The following is a 24,291-nucleotide window of genomic DNA, read 5'->3' on the forward strand; positions in this document are numbered from 1 at the left end:
TAGTTTGGCTTTAAAAAGAAAGACCCGTATGGACGTCATCTGAGCCTGTTTATTTTCTAAACACTGCAGGTTTTTCCTTTCTTTTAGCTCACCTCGAGCTTCCGGAATCTGGTGGACGTCGATGATTGTGCACTTTCTCAATGCAAGTGTATTTGACCACCCTGCTTATCTTTCTGCTCCGTATTCCTTTGGCCTTCATGACTCACATTCTAGCACATTTATAGTGTCTTTGTGATTTGGGTGAGAGCTGGACCAGAAGATGCTGCTTCGGAAAGGGCAACTCATGGTAACTCCTTTTTTTTGATCATGTGTGTGTGAAAAAATCGTATAGCTCGCCTTTAGCTGTGTATAAGCTCCAGTGTGAGGGCATTCACAGAGGACGTGCTTAGTATTTAGCATAAGTGACAACGTTGTTGTAGGTGTTATTCAGCCATGGTAGGTTTTCGTGGAAGGCTGATTTTTATTGCTGTTCATTGAGAGCACTGACAGTGGTCAGGTTACAAGGCTATGAGTAGGACAGATTTTTCCCTCCACTAGCAACACTTGCACAGAATTCTGCATGTTCTTGTTTTTCGTACTAGTGAATGCTTTTGTCTGCATTTATTTTAAAACACCCAACAATCCAACAACTCTGAATGCTTGAACTGATGGTGTCTTGTTGCACTGTAGGACATTGATGTCTTTCTTCTGTAGGTATGTTAGAGGCCTACACAAGCATGAAAATTACCCTCAAGTTTGAGAGCTGACCTGATCAGACACTGGTGGTGCTGCTAAATTTAAACCCCAACCCGCAACACTGCTGTAGGTTCAGAATGTTGAGGGAAAGAGAGCATGATTGAGAATCGCTCATTAGAAAATAAAATGACCAGGAATAAAATATGTTTTAAATTGACTAATAGACTCTTTTGTCTTTTTATTTGACTTCAATTAAAAGGAATGTTTTTTTTTCTTCTCAATTGAATATGAACATATCTATATACATATACACTATATTGTCAAAAGTATTCACTCACCCATCCAAATCATTGAATTCCGGTGTTCCAGTCAATTCCATGGACACAGGTCTATAAAACCAAGCACCTAAGCATATAGACTGCTTCTACAAACGTCTGTGTAAGAATGGGTAACTCTCAGGAGCTCAGTGAATTCCAGCCTGGTACCATGATAGGATGCAAAGTTTCCTCCTTGCTACTAAATATCCCACAGTCAGCTGTCAGTGGTATCATAACAAAGTGGAAACGATTGGGAACGACAGCAATTCAGCCATGAAGTGGTAGGTCACATAAAATGACAGAGCGGGGTCAGTGGAGGCTGAGGCGTATTGTGCGCATATGCTACAGACCTCCAAACTTCATGTGGCCTTCAGATTAGCTCAATAACAGTGTGTAGAGAGCTTCATGGGAATGGGTTTCCATGGCCGGGCAGCTGCATCCAATGGGATGTCCCTCAAGTTCAAATGCTTGCAATAGCAGGCGAGCGAATACTTCTGGCAATATAGTGTATATCCAAATATCCACCAGTTGTTTCCTGATACTGTCTAACATTAACATCATAATGATTTTAACAGTTGATAATTTTTTAAATGGTTTTCCCCTATGTATTGAGCATAGGGTATTTTAGGTATTGGACCAGAGTTGCAGTAAATGTTTCTCTAATCTTGGGCGTGTTTCACTTTTTGGCATTATTTGAAACTAACTGCAATGGAAACTGGTTTCCTTTTATCAAGAATGGATAGAAAATTGTTCAGAATGACCAGGAATTTTTTTTTTTGTTGTTGTTGTTGAAAATTGACTTTGTTTTCAGTTGTCAAACTGGGTATAGTACTAATTTCCCTTTCTGTGCCATTGGAAATACACTGTTACTGTACTATTCCAGCACCAAGTCCTGTGTGCTGAAGTCCTGTTGCTGAATTTCTGTCAGTTAGTGGCAGCGTGTTGTTTTGCTGAATCAAGGCCCTGTTGTTTTCTTCTAGCTTCGCATGTTGCAGGTTGCAGGTCTCTGGGCTATAAATAGTGCAACGAGGAATACTGATCCCGAGGCCATGCTCTGGTCCAGAGAGGGCTGGTACACATAGTAACCGACTAAAGCTCCAGTTACCCCACCTCCCTGAACAAACGCTGCAATGCTGAGAAGTCAACATGCAGGCAGACAGACACACACCCACAATAGGACTGCACAATATGAGTGAAATTCACTTTCGCTAATACTACATTCCTACAAATTGTGATTATGGTGTAAGTTGTAGCATGTTAATGTGACTCAAAGCCATTTTTATTATTTATTATTTTATTATTATGTATTTACATGCAATCAAGATTGGTCTGATGCATTACGTTAGCACACAGTAGACTCTTCCTGATTCAATATGGTGGAAGTCGTCCTAGTAAGGAGAACATTACAGCAATGGTGACGTTTACTATTATTACTATTATCTCATTTTTTTATAGTTTGTTTGGTGGAGCAGGTTTCTTTTTCAAAAACATCTAAGCTAAGGTTGTCCCCTGAACTTCGTGTTGCTGTTTGTAGAACAGCTTGTAGCCCTAGTCAAGCTCACTGTTCAATGAAAATTAGAACTGCTCCACCAAGAGAATCTTCCATGCAAAATAAATCATAGATATTGTACCCTATCTACCGTAATGCTGCTATAAAAAGTGCACCTTCTATATCTTGCATTCTTAAATGCCAACATTGCTGTAATGTTTTCAGCCATACAGTGAAACCAGTATATGTTTCAATTCTATTAAAAATGAACATTTTTTTTACCCTTCCTGTGCTTGTGAAGTGGCTGAATGTTTTTATTTTATTTATTTAGTTATTTTTTTAAATGCGGATGTATAAGGCTCCCATATTTCTTACCTTTTCGATTATGCGAACATCTCATAATGAGTAGTCCAGTAGAACTACACTAAACCTTTTAGACATTGCAAGGTTTTGTAATACGGGACTGATTAATTGACAAATTTACAAACAGGCCCTGATGACCACTGTACAGACAGGAACAAGTCGTACTCACACAGGTTACAAAACCCTTGGACTTGAAATGTGACCGTTTCACTCATAAACACACACGCCTGCACTCACACTCATGCTAAAAGAGAGGGAGACACCCTAGAGACACGACCGCTCCCTGAAGCCCAAGCCAGCTGCCTGACAGCAACCACAAACCACCCAAACACAGATTGCAGGATGCAGGACTGATTTGTGTCACTTTTGTGGCTCCCCTTGAGTTGAAAACACTGGTCAGTAGCTTGTACTCTCAAATACCTCTGACATTTTACACCCTTACACCCACATTTCACACTTGCATATACACATCCACACAGTGGCATGCAAAAGTTAGGATCGGTTGCCCCTGGTCAAATTTTCTTTTACTATGAATAGTTCTGAGTAGAAGATGGCTTGCTCTCAACAGTTGAAGATGGAAGATTATTTTTTAACATTTGAAGGAGGACTGAACGATATGGTAAAAATACTGTATTTATCCCGATACTTGTAGTCACAGACTAAAAACATCAGTAGCAACAGATTCTTAAAATCTACTATTCAGATATTCTCCCGTACTGAATCAACATCTGCTTGCTGCTCTTCATCTGATTAAACCAGTCTAATTACACTGTTAGTAATGAAACCTGCAGCTGATCAGTGTTTATTAAGCACTAACAGTATCCTCCATATGCTTAGAAAAGCATAATGTGTATCACGATAACTGAATTTATCACAATACGCTAAAATACCGTCATATTGCCCAGCTCTAATTTGAACTTTTAAGCGAGATTAAAACGGTACATAACTAATGATACACTAGAGTGCAAAAGGTAAAAGAGGGCCATGCAAATATCTGGGCACCCAAAGAACTTTGAAATAATCAAGATTTACCAGGGTCTCAGACCTTAATTATAGCTTGTTAGGTCAATGACTTGTTCCAAGGTCAGGTGATGATTCCTCAAACCATGTCTCAGCAGCCTGCAGCCATTACCTCCTCTAAGCAGCTGCTTAGCACTTAATATGACAATATACAGATAACAATCTGTTTTCAGGAAGCCATTCCCTCAGTTTGTAACATTGTTAAGAATTGGCAGGAATGGGCAGGTAAGGCTCAGGTTGAGGTCTGAAAGAGACCAAGAAAACTGCAAAAGACTTTCAGGATCAGTCATTAGAAGAAAACCTTCTCTGCATCCCTGCCATCAAATTTAATGTCACATGTTTTCAAAGGTACATCTAAAGAAGCCCTGATGCATTTTGATAACCGGTCTTGTGAAATGATCAACATGAAGTAGAACCCTTTGGTAAGAAGCCCTTTGGGCTTGTTGCAGCCAGTGGCACAGGAAAAAATTGATCATGCTTTGCAAATACCAGCAGATTCTGGCAGCATACATCAGACCATCTGTTAAAACAACAAATAAATCCCTGAAACAAGAGCCAAAGGACCTTTGAACTCTTAAAATAAATAAAGGTGCAACAAAGGGGTTTTTGGGCGATGCCATGCATGACCCTTTTCTCCGATACTTGCCAAAGTACTGACCATGAGGGGTGCCAAATTCTATTTCTTAAAGGGCTAAAGCAAGTTTCATCTTTTACTCACTTAGCTATTCACAGTAACAGGAATTTTCACCTAGACTTCTGCGTGGCAGTATGTGCACATACAATCTTACGCAAAGGTTTGAACACACCTGGTCAAATGCCCCGTTTTGTGCATGTGTAATATCCTCAGCTGGAGTAGTGATGGCAAGCTCAATCCACATACGTGCCCCAAAGAAACACAACCTTTCCATTTGCATACATGATGAGCGTGTTGTTTTTAGCTCGAGCCAGTAAGACATTATTAAAATACTTCAGGCAATCCGTCATGCATGTGTCATTGACCTGAAGGAGGACTGTGATTGCACATGTGAGGGCAGTGGTGTTACAGAAGTTACAGATTGGCAGTTGTGCTATTTAGCAGTCTTATAGTATGTATGGGAAGGGGTCCAATGTTTTGTTCCCAGTCTCTGTTTAGAGTTTATGGTGCACTTTGGTACAGAATTTCCTCTAGGCAGTGTAGGTGAGGGAAGAGTGACCACCAAACCCACGTACTGTGGAATTACTACATACCGTAGAGTTGAGGCCCAACTGATCATCACAAAACTGAAAATTTTCTGAAGCCAAGACTGATATAAGGTGGGGATAGGCATTGCTATTATCATTTGAGACCTTAATATCAGCTGTTCTACAAACTGATAAAGAATGTGTTGGCTCATCCAATCAGAAGTTTCATTCCTGTTTGTGCTTTGTTTGTTTTGTTGGGGTATTCGCTTTTACCTTTCAGTACAAATGTGAGTTCACGTGAATGAACTCCGTCTATGAAATTTGTCTTTTTTTCTTTTTTTTTTCCTTTTCCATATGGCAGGGATTTCACTAAGCAGAGGTTACCCGGTTAACTTAATCCAAAAACAGGTCTGCTGAGTAGAAGGAGAGGTCACATACATTCCTGTTGGATGCTTTGAGCTTAATTTATCCAGCTTTCTTGAGAAATCCTACCCCCCCTGTGTTTACAGCCTCAAGAGTGAGTGAGGAAAGTGAGTAGTGAGGGCCAGCCATTTTTTGTACCATGGTTCATAGCAACGAACACAGGAACTTCTATTCCTCTTGGTCAGATGTCAACAACAAGGCCCGCTGGTCAGTTTGCGCTTCTTCAGTGAAAAGTCAACATGAAAAGCTCCTAAAATGACCAAGCAACTTTTCACAGGTTCAAGCTGCTGGTGGGATTTATGAGGGCTGCTGCGACCGAAGCTTGGCTAAATTAGTTTGCATTTTGTTAGTGTAGTTAGGGTTTATTTCCCCCTCCCCCTGGGGTAACATTCCAAGGTCTAACTCCATGCATTGTGAATATTAACCCCGAGGGTTAAGCCTCTCTTCTTTTTTATTTATTTATTTATTTCTTTAATTTTTTTGGAAAATTAAGTTTCCAGGTTTTCCAGGTTGGCCTCAGTTGAAGGACCAATTTTACATTGTCATTTACCAGAGCCCTGCAGCTAGCACTATGACTGACAACCCCTAACAGAGATGGAGACGAGCTGATGACTCCACTGGGGGCTGGCATGGCACTATCCAACTCTGTTGTGTCAATGTATAATTAACAAGAGCTAAAAATAGACCCTAAGTGATTATCTTTTTTTCACTTAAGCATGCAAATTTATGATGCTTTAGTCCACATGTGTAGGCTGGGATTTAAATGCCCGCCACTGTGGAAGAATAATTTGGGCATATTTGCCAGCAAAGGGATAAGGACCTGTGATCAGGTGTCGTTTGCATGAATTAACAACCTTTGGTTACTGACAAAGCAGGGGGGCAAGATATGACTATCAGCCACAGTGCAGTTTTTTAGAACAAGTGTACTAAATCTAAATGAGTGTGTTCCCTTTCAGAAGATGGCTTGATTTTAGCTGTGTTTATATAGTATTGATTCTGAGCCCCACCAACATATCATTTAGTTGAAGTCTGCTGACACCAGGGTCACACTTGCTTTATATTTGAATGGTCATGAACAGAATGAACAGAGCTGATCCAGAGTAAAAACAAATAAGAGCTCATTTACATAGACATAAATGTTCTCCAGTTCTGGGAAGCTTCCCTAATGTGCTACTGTATTTGTGTCTACTTATATTTAATAAACATAGATAACACTAATCCTATACCAGCCAGTGTCAGCAGAATACACTTCATCAGATATTGTAAGGATAACAAAAAAAGTAAAAAAAAAAAATATATAGTCCAATTCTGTAACAGATCTAGCATAGCCATGCATTTGTCAGCCAATAAATTGTTATCCAATGCAAAAAATGCCTGCATGAATGAAGCCTTGAACGCTGGTTTCCAGTTAAAACAGTGGTCCGTGCAAGTTAGAGGTTATTAATTACCTATCGTCTTCAAAATGCGCTGCACACTTCAGGATCAGGCCTGAGAAACTCTGATGTAGAAGATGGAAGACTAGCCATAAAACCTTTACGAGCATATTTTTTTTTTGACCTCGTTATTACCGTGACAGGATTGTGGGTTTATGCCTACCTTTTACTGGCTCCTAAGTTTGACGAGACTTAACATACTAGGCTGTAATACAATTGGCAGTAAAAGCGACAGTCTTGGCCTGCCAGGTTTTGAGACATGCCCTTTAAAATGGCTAACATTTATCTCTCAGAGCAAGCACTCATCCAAGTTGAACTATTAATACGTCAGCTGAGAGAATGCCACAGAAACTCGGATCCTCTCACAACGTCTCAGACTTTCTTGGCTAGCAGAGAGCTGTCCTTTTGCTGTAGCGTGAACTTGTAAATAATTGAGTAGGCAGGATGCGTGTGCTTCCTGGGAAATATTGACTTGGTCATTTATTTGAATGAGGAAACTCTCCCTCACAAACCCAAATATACACCACACAAACACATGTATGTTTAGTACCGTCAGTTCTGTGGAGAAGACCTGTCTCAGAGAGTTAGCTCATTCACTGCACTGCAGGTACACACAAGGGCTATGTGGTTAGAATTCCTAAACATTGTTGTTAACACATTAAATTAATAATCTCTATGTTTCACTTGCATCTTGATGGGCTTTATTTTAAATCCATTGAGGTGTAGTACAGAGGCAAAATAGCAAATTGTCACTGTCCAGTTACTTATGGACCTGACTGTATTGCAACCATTACAGAGCAGAATAGCTTATTTATGGGTTTAAAAAAAAAAAAACTTAATAATTAGTTGCAACTATTTGGTTGCTAAAATGGTTGGAGGGACAGGCTAGCAGACATCTCCTCCTGAAAGAATAATTGTTTTAAAAAAAAAAAAATGCAGTGGAAGAAACAAGGAAAAACCATACCAGTGACGTCTTTGGCCATGGTTCAAACACATGGGAGGACTTCCATCCCAAGAATTACTGCAGCAGCAGCATGACTCTCCCATTCAGTCACTCCACCCCTCAAACCTACTCCATCCAGAAACAGTGGATTCACAATAATTCACGAACACACTTCTTTCAGACTCATTACAGAACATTTTATATATCTTCAAGTTGAAAACCAACCTTTTCAACCATATTTTTGTAGTCAAGTAATCAATAGAGCTCTGTTGACTCTGTTAGTACATATACAGCCTGACCTGGGTATCTACACACTGTTACTTATCCAGAAATCCAAATCTAGGACTCACAATGACTTCTTGTTGTTTCTTCTCCTATTGTTCTTCCCTAACCCCTTAAAAAAAATGCTTCCTCAAGGGTTCTTTGCCAAACTCGGTGGCTATATACAGCCATGACAACTCAAAACATAAGTGGTTGAAATTCAAGGGAAACCTCATGTAGATGTTATAGCATTATTTTAAATGGTTCCTTATACCACCAAAGGGGTTCCAACTATATAGAGGCCTTAGACACAGCCCGAGATTTTTTTTCAGAGATTTGCAAGTGGTCTTCCATTTGTACGAAGGGCTTAGCATTGGCTGTTATGGCACCTCTCTTAAGCTTAATGGTGTGGTTCACTCGAGCAGGCTTAGAAGAAAACCCAACCCAAGTAGGTTCTTCTTCAGTAGACCTGATCCGCCGTAGCTACTATGTTTTTTTTGTACACTTCAGTTGAGGTGTGAACATTCCAGCAGTAGCCGGGTGCACACCAAGCAGCTGAACTATGGTTCTCACATCTCAGTCCGTTTTCAGATGAGTTTTGGTTAAGTGTGCTGCTAGTGAGAACACATTTATACCAACTGAGGGAAGATGTTTTTTTGTAGCAGTTTTATCATGTGATCCGTCACACAAAAAACCCAAACTCTGGTGCAGGTGAACTGATTTAAACCTTCAATTCATATCATATTCCTGTCCCTGTGTTTCAGTGCAAGCTTCAGTTGGCATCACTGTGCGCATGTGCAGGAAGCTCTGTTGTGAGCTGTTTTGACAGAGTGCTGCATTTTGTCATGAACTGGGCAGCATGCCCTGGAGTCAGCAAGTTCTGATATGGAGCAACAGCTGTGTGCACGCGAACCATACTCCGCTGTGGCGCTCCACACAAGCATGGCCACATCACACATGCTCACATGAACATGCTCCCTGTGTGAAGCATCTTTTGATATGGCAGCCACTGTGGGCTTTCAGTGTATTTCACGACAGGGCTCAATGTCTGTGCTCTTCAGGCATCCTGTTATGGGATTGGCGGTATTGCCTCTTCTTGCTCAAACGGAGATCTACACATCTTCACATCTTCCATTACTCCAATTTTGTCACACAAAGCAAACTGCGTACCTAATTCAGCACATCCTTGCCTCAGATTACACCTTGCATTAACATGCCTTTTGTATCCGGAAGGTTTTTTTTTTTTTTTTGTCTAAAGTGCGTCCCCAGTGTGAACAGATGAGATCCAGTTTTACTCTCCCATGTTAAAAAGGCACATCAGCATGCACATGGGGTTTAGCCTGCTCCTACCAGTTTATTATATACTACCAAACCTCATTTAAAAACATCAGGCAAATGTTTGCATCAGCAGAGGAGAATGCTTGTCTTGTAGCTGCTGTGATTTGTGCAGGATGCAGTGCTGCTGTTTACCAGTGGGGATGCAACAACTATTAGACTTGGTCGAGGACCAACCACAGATTAAAAGCCAAAGTTTAACCATAACAGTGTGAAATGCAGTTTTAGGTTGCTGAGGTTACTTTTCACGGTAATAATTCCCTCAATCTGGACGCAGAGCTGCAGTGAAACATGCAAACTAACCAGCTGCCTGTCACCTGAACAGAGCTTGTGGATGAAACCTGTACACAACCACACTTCTGCAGTGACATTGCTCTGGTGCTTGCCATTAACGACTATTTTTCGATCTATTTAATTTATTGATTTTGTAAATCAATTTGAACTAAAAAAGAAAAGTAAAAAAAGAGCATTGAACTTTTTAAATGTTTATATATAAAGTATGTTTAAATTTCAGCAGAATAGTCAGCAGCGCAGTGGGGTATTTATATCTAGTGTTTTTCACAAAGAAAAGTGCTTAAAAAATAGAGTAATTAGAAATGGTTTATATGGTTTTCATCTTCAATGTAGCACAGCCCAGATCCCAGCCATAACGTTTTCTCTTAGTCACGTATTCACTGGAGGTAAAGGTAAGGTAAATTAAAAAATAAAAAAAATAAAAAAATCAAAACCAAAAACACTTCCCTACCAATGCCACTGACCTCATGGAGCAGATATGTAGTGGTAATGAGAAAAGGTATTTCTTATTTTGAAGCGTTTTAGAGACTACTGGTGTGTGAGTGGAGAGCATTGGGGATTTCTGTTAGTGTGAGATGTGAGAATCTTATATGGATGCTTGCTGAGTGTAAAAAGTAAGTCGATCCAGAGACATTAGGAGGACATGAGGAGTCCATCACTGGTTGTGAAATATGAAGGGAAGTTCTCTATATGCTTAACATGGCATTGGAGCCAATCAGCTAGCCAGTCAGCTAGCTGGTTATAGAAAAAGTCCTGGCCTTCAACAAAAAGAGCATATAGAGAATAATCAGTAGATCATTCAGCTGTCAACATAGGTAAAGGAAAAGCTGCACGTATTTGTCACTCTACTATCTACAGCAAAATGTGTCCTCCGCATTTTACCCATCTGTGGTAGTGAACACACACACAGTGAGCACACACACACCCAGAGTGGTGGGCAGCCAACTCCAGTGCCCAGGGAGCAGAGAGTGTAAAGGGCCTTGCTTAAGGGCCCAACAGTGGCAGCTTGCCGAAGCTCTAACCTCTAGCCACCACTGCCCCTTCAAAATTGATGTCAGAAGTGGGATTTGAACCCACGCCTCCATTCGGAGACCAGAACTTGGGTCTGGCGCCTTAGATCGCTCGGCCATCCTGACACTGATAGCCGTTTGTCGCAGCCATTCTATCCAGTGCACGTTTTGGACAAAAGACAAGTCAAGACTGGTGATAAAGAATTGTCTAGTTTTACTGATTCAGCATATCTGTCACATACAATCACAGGCATTCATGTACATTTATGGCATTTAGCAGATGCTCTTATCCAGAGCGACTTACAAGTTGACTCGTATTACAGAGGTGGGCCAATGTAGTGTTAGGAGTCTTGCCCAGGGACTCTTATTGGTGTAGCGCAGCATAGTCACCCAGACTGGGAATCGAACCCTGGTCTCCCACATGGTGTAATAGCTAGTGGTTTTATCTGCTGCGCCACACCAACCCCTTTGTGGATACATGCAGCCGTTGATCTCTAGAAAAAAATAGTCCAGCCATGGAGATGGAAATGGCAGTCACGGTAGCACTTTGGTCCGGCTGCGGGAGTTTGTGAGCGGTATGGGGTTTTACAGTGCAGTGCATCAATAGATGGTTTGCATATTTCCATAACAGCTTGTTTAAAAAAAAAAATGCAAAGGGCTGTTTAAACAGTAAGGGAAGGAACTGTAATGCTGCCAGCTTTTGTTGATCATCTACCTTTAAATAAGAGACAGAGAAACCAGTTTACATGACCGTAATGGTTACTCCAGATGTGTTTCTGCTCTCGAGGTGTAATCTGAACGGTGAATTATTCAAGAATTATTCAAGAATTATTGAAGCGTTTTCTACACCTGGTGAAAGCCTTGATATGTGGGCCGAAACATTCACGTTTAATCTTATAAAGTTATTGTTCTTCTATGGCTGCACCATAACGAATAGTTTGTTGAAGCACCTTTTCCCCCTTGTTTATATCTATAAAGATGCCAGACCTGCATTGCAGTCTTCTTCCTTCTCAAAGCTGCTGCTGCTGCTTTTAATATATGCCTGTAAATGAATTCACCTGATGGAATTGGTATTCACTTGGTATACCACTGGTATAACACTGCATGTTAAGAGTTCACATCTTTCTGCTGCACCTAACTGCTCCCTACCTGTCCCGTAACATTCACCGTGACTCAAAGCCCGTGTTTTCGGGTGGCAGTAAAAACCTTCACTCCGTAAAGCGCCCAGCACGGCGCAGGAAACCGCTTCACGCTTCATTTGAATCCAGTTTTCAGGGTGACTTTCAGCCGGTGACTTCGAAAAATCACTGACTGCAGGAGCTTTGGAGGGCTGCGACATGCACCATGCGCTTCAGGCAGTGAGAAAGAGAGAGAGAGAGGGACTTCATTTGCTCAGACACTCTTGCTTTCCAATCTGGCCTTTTAAAGGACCTGATTATACATTCACATATTGCAGCCAGCCAAGGGCAAACATATGTTTAGTACAGCCTACTAATTTCCTCCTACCAGGCTTGTTTCCTCTCTGCAGCAGCTCCGTAGTGCCCTCACTGTAATCTGAGACTGCTCGCTGACCGTAGCAGAGCAGTCCGCAGGCGAGAGCGCTCCACGTGCGCTCTTGTTCAGGTTAACTTGAGGAAAAACATAAACAATAGCCGTGAAGGAGTAGAACAAAAGGCACTGCTCCCGCCTTCTGTTCTTATCTTGATCTGACAGATAAAATGAAGTAGTGAAGTAGTGCGAGTACACCCACTCCGCACATATTTTATCTGGATATTTCAGGTGTGTTAGAACCAGAGTATCCTCTGGGTTGCAGTGGAAATACTATGACTACTAGGCCACTAATCCCATGACCTGATCAAGAGGTAGTCTGCGCAGTATGGCGTTCTGTTTTTCCCTCTTTATTTGTGGTGGAACACCTTGCTTAAGAAGTGTACTGGTTTGTCAGTGTTGTTGACATTTCGTCCTGAATGCTGGCGTTGTAATAGAAGACGAAAGGAGACAGCTTCTGGCGGCCTTGCGTTATGGCAGGCGAATTAATCTGCATTTGCCTTCTAGTTATATAACACGCACCCTGCTATGCTGTAATTGCAAATAAACACGAAGACAAGATTTGGCTACAAGCGGAAGTTTCTTAAATTGTCAGCCTCTCAAAGTGATCTTCAGTGCAGGTCACAGGTTATACTGGTGTTGCTGTGAAGAGGCCATATGGTTATTTACTTGGTTAGCAGGCATATCTTGGCTTAGAAAGCTAGTGTCAGAGTGCAGGGTCAGCCAAGGTACAGCATCTCTGAAGCAGAGAGGGTTAAGGGTCTGACCGCGTCAGCTTGCCGTGTGTGCGTAATGTAAGATGTAATGAGTTAAACCTTCTTGATTTCATTTCCTTTCTAATTGCCACAGATGATTCCTTATAATTATAATTATGTATTATGTTAAGTGGTTTGAGTAGGCCTCAACTAGGCTGGCAACGGTAACCGATTTTTTACAGTATGATTTTTAGTCTTTCATTTGTCTCCTTCTCTGAAAACTATCATTTTTAGATTGAACAGATATTTGTTATAGTTAAATCTTGAAATATTTATTATTGAAAATATATGTAAAATGTCTCTCTTTTGAAGATAAATAAATAAGAAAGCTTAACTATTTAATTTCCAGCTAATGATTATTTTTTATCATGTAAATAAAAAATAATCTACTGATAAATGTAGATTTCTGTAAAATGTCATCCCCCGCTCTCTGTGTCTTTCTCTCTTTCAGAGGAATAATGATGAGAATGGAAACTGTTCCGGGGGCAGTATGGAGTTCCCCACCACTAACCTGTATGAGCTTGAGAGCAGGGTGTTCACTGACCACTGGTCAATCCCTTACAAGAGAGAAGAGTCTCTCGGCAAGTGCCTCATCGCCTCCACCAGCCTCGCCAGACTGGGTAAGACTGTACTGAGAAGTGTCTGTGTGTACATGCTTGTTTTTTGGGGTTTTTTTGGTTCCTGAAAACCATAAAAAGCACACGGTTATAGTGGGGAAAAAAGTATTTAGTCAGTCACCAATTGTGCAAGTTCTCCCACTTAAAAAGATGAGAGAGGCTGTAATTGACATCATAGGTAGACCTCAACTATGAGAGGCAATATGAGAAAAAAAATTCTGAAAATCACATGGTCTGATTTTTAAAGAATTTATTTGCAAATAATGGTGGAAAATAAGTATTTGGTCAATAACAAAATTCCACTTCCATTTTTTGATTATTGCTCCCACAGTAGATTTCTTCACACCAAGCTGCTTGCCTATTGCAGATTCAGTCTTCCCAGCCTGGTGCAGGTCTACAATTTTGTTTCTGGTGTCCTTCGACAGCTCTTTGGTCTTCACTATAGTGGAGTTTGGAGTGTGACTGTTTGAGGTTGTGGGCAGGTGTCTTTTATACTGTTAACGAGTTCAAACAGGTGCCATTAATACAGGTAATGAGTGGAGGACAGAGAAGCCTCTTAAAGAAGTTACAGGTCTGTGACAGACAGAAACCTTGCTTGTTTGTAGGTGACCAAATACTTATTTTCCACCATTATTTGCAAATAAATTCTTTAAAAATCAGACAATGTGATTTTCTGAATTTTTTTTCTCATAGTTGAGGTCTACCTATGATGTCAATTACAGGCCTCTCTCATTTTTTTTAAGTGGGAGAACTTGTCAATTGGTGACTGACTAAATACTTTTTTTCCCCCACTGTAACCTGCAATGTCCAGACCAACAGAATGAGTCTGACTTAATAAAGGCCTTTGGAGGGTTCATTTGTAAGAAACAGGGCTTATTTGTTACAGTGGTTAGAATGAGGCTTTCTGGGAAATGGGGAAAATGTATATCTTTACCTGTTCTCTTTCTTCGTCTGCAGGCCTGGCTGATGCGGATGAGAACTGTAAGAGGTTCATGGACAGATGCATGCCAGAGGCCTTTAAAAAGGTGTGTGTATAAGCAGAAATGTTGTGTTGACATCGTCAAAAAAGGTTTAAGCTACAGACACTGGACTTCCGTTTTATGCGGAAGAGAACTCTATTCATTTCAATGGAGCGTTCATTTCAAATTGCAAATTTTGTGTAAAATTCAACTTGTTTGACATGCAAATACACATCCACAACCAATAACACACCTTTCTGTGATTTCTGTGATTTCTGTGATTTTATTGTTTGTTTTGGGCGAGTTACACTAGCCTCAAGATAAGTGCAGCTACACTCCGATCCAGTTCTGCACCGATTTGCTGTGACTGAGTACAGCTCTGCTCTTGCCAGTGTCTATTTTATCAGATATAAATGTTTACCTTGTGTTTTTTATTGTTTATAGTTGGCAAGTTAGGTAACATTACCAGGCTTCTGGTCCTGCCCCAACCTCGTCCCCCATTTTAGAAGGCGTTGTGAGCCACTAATGTCACTAGTGTGAATGTGGTCTGCCGCTTTTGTTGTCATTGTAAAAACATCAATTTAAATATAGTTAGGCTTTTATTTTAATTTTTTTATTAATTATTTAATTATTTATTCATTTTAAAAACAACACTAGAGTGCGTGCCATCTTGGAGTGTTTTTTAGTATGCCTAGTAAAAAAGTGGTAAAATTAAGAGTTTTTGCTGTAGATGTAAAAAATCTCTCATAAACACCCTGTCAGTTCTGTTAAAATACTATTGCTAAAGCTCACAGTGTAGCATCACAGCATTTACTATATATATATATATATATATATATATATATATATATATATAATTTTGACCATACTATAATTAATTTTTTTGTGTGTAAAACCGACTAGTAAAAGTTTCTCATCCTCTCTGCTGTTTCCATGTCCCCTGTAGTTATTGACGTCGAGTGCAGTGCATAAGTGGGGAACAGAGATTCATGAAGGTATCTACAACATGCTGATGCTGTTGGTGGAACTGGTGGCAGAGAGAGTCAAACAGGACCCCATTCCTATTGGTCTCATGGGAGTACTGACTATGGTGAGACATCCAAACACTACAATGAACCTGTGAACACATACACACACACTGAGCAATCCTTCTTGTATAGAAATGTTTACAGCTGAAAATCAGCAGTTTGGAGGTATTTACATGGAGAAGAACTTCTCGCAGCTTTTTGTTAATGTTGGAACACCTAGCAGGCACCTTGTAAAGCATTCTTAAACTGCTTCATAGGCTCAGACAGTGTTTTGAATAATCTAATTTACTTGTTGATTTTTCCTATCACACTGCTGTAAAGTCGTTCTGTTTTGAGCAAGATCTATATTTATATTTTATCTATATTTTAAATTGTTACATTAAAGTTACCCTTCCTTCTTCTGCAAAAGTCACTTATGTTCCAGAAATACACATAACTGCCCTTACAAAAAAAAGTCCCATACAGTTTCACATGTGAAATGGTTCGATACTACAAATGATCACAAAAGCACATTTATTTCATGTGTGAAAATGTATTCACACATGGTCACACTTTTTCATTCACACATCTAAGGGTGAAGATTTTGAGTAAAAATGGCCTTGAGTAGACATTTCCCATCATATTGGTCTGTGCTTTTTACCCTAATGAACATATATTCCCCATTTAAAGGGCAGTGCCACCTGGACACACTCTACACACAGCCATTTTTTCATACACCAAAGTTTCATTCTCTCTCTCTGTCTCTGTCACTTTCTTTCTTTTATTCTCCTGGGCAGGCATTTAACCCTGACAACGAGTATCACTTTAAGAACCGTATGAAGGCGAGTCAGAGGAACTGGTCTGAGGTGTTTGGGGAGGACAGCATGTTTGCTGTATCTCCCAGTTCCAGCTACCAAAAGGTGATCTACATCTGTCACACTGTTCACATTCTATCCAGTTGCCGTGTGTGTGTGTGTGTGTGTGTGTGTGTGTGTGTGTGTGTGTGTGTGTGTGTGTGTGTGTGTGTGTGTGTGTGTGTGTGTGTGTGTGAGCGCGTGTGTGTGTGAGCCATAGTTTTGTTGATCTGATAAATCTGTTCTGTCAGAGGTGTAAAAACAGGTTTCTTAGATTCCATTGTGCATAGGTGTGGTGTATATAATGAAGCGAGTACGACTATGCAAAAATGATGACGCACCTAAAGCAGTCATCCTTTTGTTTGTGCGTATGTGTGTGTATGTATTTATAGTTGTCTGTGTCTTACACTCTTTAATTGCTTTTCTGGTATTAAACCAGGGTAAAGACAGCTTAGTGGATCAGGTATCAGCAATGTCATATGTGTGTGTGTGAGTCACACATAGGTTTAAGAAATGAAACTGGCACGGAAACACTCTGTTTTACCTGCCACAGTCCTAGTTCTAACAGAAGTACTTGACTACTCAGTTCCTTATAGAACTGCAGTTTGACGTGTTAGTACTGAGTTTTGTTTTGTGGTGTTTTTTTTTGTTTTTTTTATATAAAGAGGTCCCTTTGGCCTAAAATAAAACCCTAAAGCTCAAAAGTGATAAGTATGTGCAGGAAGTGGAGATAGTGTCACAAGCATGACTTAAAGAAATTGAATCCACAAAAACCAGTTAGTGAGTCGCTGGAACTGTACTGGGCACTATGGCCGTACATGAGCAGAAGTATTGTGGTTTAAAAATCAAGTAACGCAGTAAATTTCACTGATATACATTACCTCTGCTTAGTACCAATTTATGTTAAAAGAACTATGATATGCATGTACTTATTATTACTGCGAATTGTATTCATTTGTACTGGAATTTGTCTCATTTGTATTTGTTGCTTGTGTGTGCACGCAGGAGCCTCATGGCTGGCTGGTAGACCTTGTGAATCGGGTGAGTATCTAATTAATTAAATTTAATCTTCATGCATGCCGCTGTTAATTATGTAATTGAGGAAATGATAGTTATGTACATTTGTATTTATACATCTGTGTGTCTCTGTTTCTCTGCAGTTTGGTGAGATGGGTGGCTTCACTGCCATTCAGAGCAAGCTGAACCAGGAGGAGATGGAGATTGGGGTAAGGATTGCTGTGCTCTGGTGGCCTGGTTTCACACTGGTTTTCAGACGTATGGAGTAGGACGTATCCTGCCAGGGTCCTCTATTTAGTGTAGGTTTCCAATAGGACCTTACTGCTAAGATAATGTTGACTAGTAGAGGAAGTGTTCAGTGTGCTGCTCGTTCAACCCTTGTCAGAAGCAAATCAGTGAATCATATTTTTATCGTTCTTTATCATTCTCAAATATGGTAAAGATCGTGATTTGTGTGTGTGTGTATATGTATGTATGTGTGTGTGTGTGTGTGTGTGTAATATATATATATATATATATATATATATATATATATATATATATATATATATATATATATATATATATATAAGATGCATATAGATCAATAGTTCTGTAGCACGTAATTCAGAACAGCAGTGCTGTGATGTAAGAATCTGGCTGGCAGAGTTTTCAATGAATGATTCAGTAACCATAGTGCTTGAGAGAGATAGGAATGGAGCGTAGGAAGAGTTCACTGAGGGCAGAGATTCAATTATGGCGTGTGTGCTAAATATCTAACAAAGTATCTATCCGTGCCAGAGAGAGCATCCTCTCCTAAATATGGAGAGGTTGGGAAAAGAGAGAGTGGAGAGGAAGTGACTGGAAGATAAGCAAGTGCATCAAAGCCAGTTATTAGTGCCTCCACACACCCATTCCACATTTCTGCACAGGCACGTCATGTGAAGGATGTTTTTTTTAAGACTTGAGTAAAAGTGGGGAGGAAGGAGGATGAGGAACTGAGAGAAAGGTGCCAGGGGGGAAAAAGTACCTGGTGTTACTATAGCAGTATTATGTGCTGGGGACACTGCTTGCCATAGACTCATTTAAAGCAGTCAAAATGACTCCATAGGGTGTCTCGATATCTCATATCTGCACTAGTGTGGACTATTTAAAACTGAAGGTCTACAGAGAAAAGTAGGTTTTCCACCAACGCAAAGGTGCCTTTAACCAGGTAAACAACCATTAAAGCATCCACATGGTTAGTTGAATTGTCATGGTGGTCATAGAGGACCATTTACTAAAGAACCTTTAAAGAACCCCCCCACCCCATCCCCACCCGCCTTGTGTCAATCACAGCAATCGATCCTCCTTAGATAGCTGCCCAGTCAGGCTGACGTTTCTTTTTAGCTGGAGTCGACTTGGCATCAGTCGTAATTAACATTTCATTTTATTACAGATGTGGGTAATAAGGACAAGCCTTTTTATTTTGCATTAGCTAATTTCTAACTATTGAAGCCCCGGTACACCACTACCCGAACTTAACTATTTATTGCTATATAAACTATTTATTGCTGCTTGGCTGTTTGTTGGACAAAAACTGTTAACATGAGGTTTGTCTTAATTTTGGGCTTTTATGCAGTGTATGCAATTCTTTAAATAGCAAGAAATTGTCTGAAAAAGATTTAACAAAGATTTCACAAATATTTAAAAGGTTTCACGAATATTAGTAAGCTGCTAAACATAAGACCAACAGTAATTAGGAAGTATCAGACAAGCCACATTACAAGTCACCTGTGCTCTATTTATACTTCATCTTCGTCATAACACAGAGTCTGTGCTGTAACCTGTGGCAGTGCCTCATGCCATTGTGAGCGTTTATACTTGTGCAGAAATACAATGGTACCAAGCGACCCAATCAGAGTTGTAGTGATCTGCGCCCCCGTGGCGTGTAGTTACATTTCGCGGGAGGTTGTTTCACGCCACGGCATCGGGTATGTGTAGATCCTATGCTGCACTTAAATTGGCCTTTAGGCGTAGCAGCCATATATATATATACACACACACATCATACTGCAAGCAGCCAGCAGAAGCACTAGACCTGTGGTGGCTTCGGAAGCATTGCACTGTCCATATTTTCTACAGACATTGTATGTATATATGTATATGTAACATGTATATGTACAGTAACATAGAATCATGGATCAGTATCAGGACCTAAAAAACATGAGCACAGCGGAGCAGACCGTCCCAATTCTGTAGTCAGATGACTGGTTTAAGTACGGTAGCAGCCACCCTTCACAAGAACCCTAGAGAGGTGCAGACAGGCTGGGGTCGCCCCCCCCTGTGCGTCTACCTAAATGCGCCCCCTTGTTAGTGGCCTGTAAAGCCGCCTTGTCTCGGGTTCCTCCCGCTCCCCTTTTGAAGGCGCGCATTAGCATGTGCTGAGCGCCGCGGCGGGGAGATAGCGCAGTGACAGGGAAAAGATGCTTTGATTTAGGATTTGCATGTGAATGACTGTGACACAGGAACAGGATGCAGGAGGGCGAGCTTTTGGAGGGGGACCTTCTCCGCTGCTACACCTGACCTGCTGTGGTCACGCTACTATGCCGCTGGCTCAGTGCCAGGCCCGCTGAGTGACTCCGCGAGTAGGGAATTTTCTTCCAAAGCCAAGCCCACAGGCAGGAGCTGCAGCACTGAAGGGAATGAAGGGTTGAAGAGGAAAATACAAGAGGAAGCTCCCTCTTCTCTCCCCCCCCTCCAGTGCTCCTTTATTCATTCCTACTCTGCGAACGGAAGAGAAGTCATTTAATGCAGAACAGAGGACTGATTCATCCCGACTCTGTCTCCGCTTCTGCTTCTGTCGATGCTGCCTGGCATAAGAGCGTGTATTGGATACTAGTACTAGGTTGGGAAGAACGCCATATCTCACACACTTTTTAAAGGACATCAGTCTTTCTATAGGGGCTTTTAACAAATTTGCCAAAGATTTGGGTTTGCAAATCATTGTGTTAAACCTAAATGGTTCGTTGAGCGATGGTGTAGAGGAATGCTCAGTGGTTCCTTGAGCAATGCCAAGAAAATGCTTGGAATAGAGATGTATGAACCGTTGAACCTTTTTAAAGGTCTAAAGCATTGTTTCTCAACCCTGGTCTGGCTGGTGAGGCTGCACCCTGCACATTTTAGTGGTTCAACACCCCTTCTGTAACACTGAAAGGGCTTGTTAATGAGCTGATTAGTTGAATCAGGGGTGTTGGGAGCAAGACAGGGTGCCTCCAGTACCAGGGTAAAGAAAACCTTGGTCTAAAGAACCTTCCCTTGATGTAAAGAGTCTTTACCAATTTAAAGGTCCTACACTTTTATTATATACATGGTTCTTTACTTGGACATGAGCTCTAACATTTTAGGTTAGAGTTGTCTCCTAATTTTTGATGAGCAATAGATATTACATTTCAGTGGACATGTTTGGCCCGTGTTGGGCACACCTCATGCTGCATTATAATGCATGAAGGAGAGTGATATTACATTGTGAACAATGTGTGTCACCTTGACCAACTGGATTTCATTAAAAAGAGATTGAAGAGGGCTTCCCAAGAAGCTTAACTGTATACATTCACCCCCTGTTGGCTACTGTGAACTTGAATCCCAACGATGTCGGGAATTTGAGACGGGGAGTTTAAAATTGACCCTGCTCAAATAGAGGTAGTGCAGAGTGTGGGGGCGGGGTTATGGGACTCATATATTTGAATTTTTACTAGTAGTTAAGAATATGAAGTCATATGTATAGGTGCTGGATTGTGCTTGAACAATGGATGCTACACATGCTCTCCGTTCCATTGGCTCTTGGAGTCGATGACCAGTATACACAATTCGATTAGATTCAGAGTCAGGTTGAAGAAAATAAATAAATAAATAAAATCTTGGATGCATTCTAACTGGTCTAAAGCAGAACTGGAAGGCAAAATGTCATACAGGCTGGTCCAAAATCTTCAGACAAGAGCAAACCAGCACAGATGTATCTAGACTGAGAATGAATGCTACAATGCAGTTGTTAATAGTACTAGCAACCTCATTAAACAAAACCCCACCCCAGTTTTCACCTTGCCAGTATCTACTCATTTGCTAGATGTCCCACAAAGCCACCAACACTAGAAAGTGCCATAGCATCATATTTGATTAGACATTAGACAATTCCACACACTTGGAGAACAATACCTGTCAATTCTGTTACTTAACCCTAACAGACCCCCTCCATCAGCTGGCTTAGTATTGAGTGATCCCACCCACCCGGGAGAAGGAGACCAGTTGTTATGCTCTCTTGGACACCCAGTCACAGAGTCCAACATGCATATCTATTCCGTGAAATTCCCCAAAGACTATCATCTTCTCTCTCTCCATGTCATTTGATCCCATCGATGTGTTCAGAATGGAAGCTATGGAAGAGTTCATAATAAAGCTCAAAACGATTTTCTCTTTCTTCAGTGTGTGTCCGCGCTGGTGCAGCCGCTCGGTGTGTGTGCAGAGTACCTCAACTCCAACCTGGTCCAGGTAGGTGTCCACCTGTCCACCTCAACAAGCACTTATCCAGTCCCTTCTTATTCTTTAGCCACAAGGACTAGGGACAGCATTTTCACCATGTTGATAGATTAATCATGAAACGCATGAAACTGCAGATTTCTAAGTGGCAATAAAAAAACAAGAGGTTCAATATGACTCATTCCATACATCATTAGGTTTTTGGACAAATAGTCAGCAGAAGTGAAATTAATATTCTGAAACATTAGATAGGTTATGATATAGAAGAAAATTATGAATTTGCTACTTTGATGTTGGATTCCATAGATTTCTGTAAACATTTCTTATGTGTCTTTGTGTCTTGCAGCCCATGTTGGACCCAGTCATACACAAGATGATCACTTATGTACAGAATCTTGAAGAGAAAGACTTGAAGGATAAGGTATAGATATTGTGTCCCTGCAATTCTGCAGATCTTCCTGTTCAAGTGTTCAAAACTACCAAGAAAATCCAGGATTTGGTTGCAATCTTTCAACACTGTAGTTTTCTGTCTCTCATCCTGTAGAGGTTAGTGAGCATTCCAGACTTGCTGTCTGCCATTAAGCTGCTGTGTATGAGGTTCCAGCGGGAGCTGGTCAACGTGGTAGACGACCTCAGGCTGGACATCCTCCTGCGGATGCTCAAGACCCCTCACTTCAGCGCAAAGATGAACTCCCTCAAAGAGGTTATTGATTGTTGACACACAGTTTCACACTTGTTTGCAGCACAGATGTTTGTTTTTGGCCTAGCATGGCCCGACTGACCACAGTGTGCTGTTCTAGGTGACGAAGTTGATAGAGGAAAGCACAGTCTCCAAGACAGTGAAGAACGCCATAGATACTGACCGGCTCCTGGACTGGCTGGTGGAAAATTCAGTCCTCTCGATAGCACTGGAAGGTACTCTGGCCTTTCTTTGACCTACTCTTGACATGGCCTAGGATTTTCAGACAACACTCAACATGACATTTTAGACAAGTAAATAATTAGCCATTAATTAATCATTCATTACTTGTGTTTAAAGTGCACAAAATGCAGTAACTGACAGGATTATTCCAAGACACTGCTCAGGTATACTGTCACATTTTCCAAAAAAACATGTGGCTAACAAGAAGCGTGTGTAGTAATAGGCTTTTTAGACTATGGGTTTTTATACCAGTATTTTATGGGTATCACTATAGTTTGTCAATATGAGTTTGTGTAGTGAACACATTGTTAATGGCTGTGTTGACAGAACGGATCAGATTGCATTACTTTACATTAGGGGGTGAGTAGCACTAGGAGCCATGTCTAATATTAGAACAGCTTGCCAGAGAGGGCTTTGGACCCTGGTCTCCTGTGTGCAGAGTGAATGAGTTACACCATTCTACTGCTCTGTGCTTAACCCTTAACAGTCACACTTTATTGTAAAAGCTTTACAATAATAAAGCTCAATAAAGCTGAGCTTTATTAGAACATAATTGAAGGTGTGTTCTGTGAAAATTACTAATTACATTTAGGGATGCACCAATACCACTTACATTCCGATACTGATACCAGATTTTCATGTATCTGCCAATACCGAGTGCCGATACTGATACCAACTCTGACTTAAACTCAAGAGATGACTAAAAATCCTGATAATCCTTAAAAAGAACAGCAGTTAAACAGTTAAAAACAACTGTTTGAGTAACTGTAACTGGCTGTTTACTGTTTTTTTTCCAAATGTTTAGTTTCGTAAAGTATGCAAACCAAAAAAATCAGTTGTAATAATGCATAATAAACTGTAAGATGTTATGTATATTATTTAGTGTTGTTTACTGCTGTCACTTAATGTGATTACTACAACCTCTGACACCTGAAATGCCCATTGAAGAACATGCAGCTGGGCAAACGTTTAACCCTTTATAACAACCAATTGCTGATTAATTAAGCACTTGTATGGAACACATACCGACATAATGGAGAGTTTGTGTTTGCAGCAAAATTACCATGAATAGATACTAAATGTATGATGCAAATGATCGCATTAAATGCATATTTTGTCCTTAGTCTCTAATTGGTTACGAGTAAAGCCTCACTTTAGAATATGGAACACATCTTGCAGTATTAGTGGTTTATTACTAATTTAGATAATAATTACTTTAGTTACAATTAATAACACCATTAATAATGAGTAAAGTTATGAATAAATGGACGTTTAGATTATAAAGATAGCCTGGGGTGTCAGTGTGAATGGTGTGATCACACGCTGCTCTCACATGCTGAGAGATTCATCTGTGTGTTGTCCTATTTAGTGGCCAGATGGACACCCCAGTATGG

The 24,291-nt window shown here is 40.6% G+C and overlaps 1 protein-coding gene and 1 non-coding gene across 4 annotated transcripts in view; one reads left to right on the top strand and one right to left on the bottom strand.

Annotated features, from left to right (window-relative positions):
• usp24 (ubiquitin specific peptidase 24) overlaps positions 1-24,291 on the top strand; it is a 60,832-nt gene that overhangs the window by 3,814 nt on the left and 32,727 nt on the right. For all 3 annotated transcript variants that reach the window (XM_072682565.1, XM_072682548.1, XM_072682556.1), the window contains exons 2-11: positions 13,479-13,647; positions 14,602-14,669; positions 15,550-15,693; positions 16,408-16,530; positions 17,470-17,505; positions 17,625-17,690; positions 21,922-21,987; positions 22,322-22,396; positions 22,520-22,678; positions 22,776-22,890. In XM_072682565.1, coding sequence (XP_072538666.1) covers positions 13,479-13,647; positions 14,602-14,669; positions 15,550-15,693; positions 16,408-16,530; positions 17,470-17,505; positions 17,625-17,690; positions 21,922-21,987; positions 22,322-22,396; positions 22,520-22,678; positions 22,776-22,890 — 1,021 coding nt within the window. The remainder of the gene's footprint in view (positions 1-13,478; positions 13,648-14,601; positions 14,670-15,549; positions 15,694-16,407; positions 16,531-17,469; positions 17,506-17,624; positions 17,691-21,921; positions 21,988-22,321; positions 22,397-22,519; positions 22,679-22,775; positions 22,891-24,291) is intronic.
• Positions 10,767-10,850, bottom strand: trnal-caa (transfer RNA leucine (anticodon CAA)). The gene has a single exon. It is a non-coding gene; the product is annotated as a tRNA-Leu (tRNA).

Source organism: Salminus brasiliensis, chromosome 1 (genome assembly GCF_030463535.1).
Source record: "Salminus brasiliensis chromosome 1, fSalBra1.hap2, whole genome shotgun sequence".
In the NCBI taxonomy this organism is placed as follows: Eukaryota; Metazoa; Chordata; class Actinopteri; order Characiformes; family Bryconidae; genus Salminus; species Salminus brasiliensis.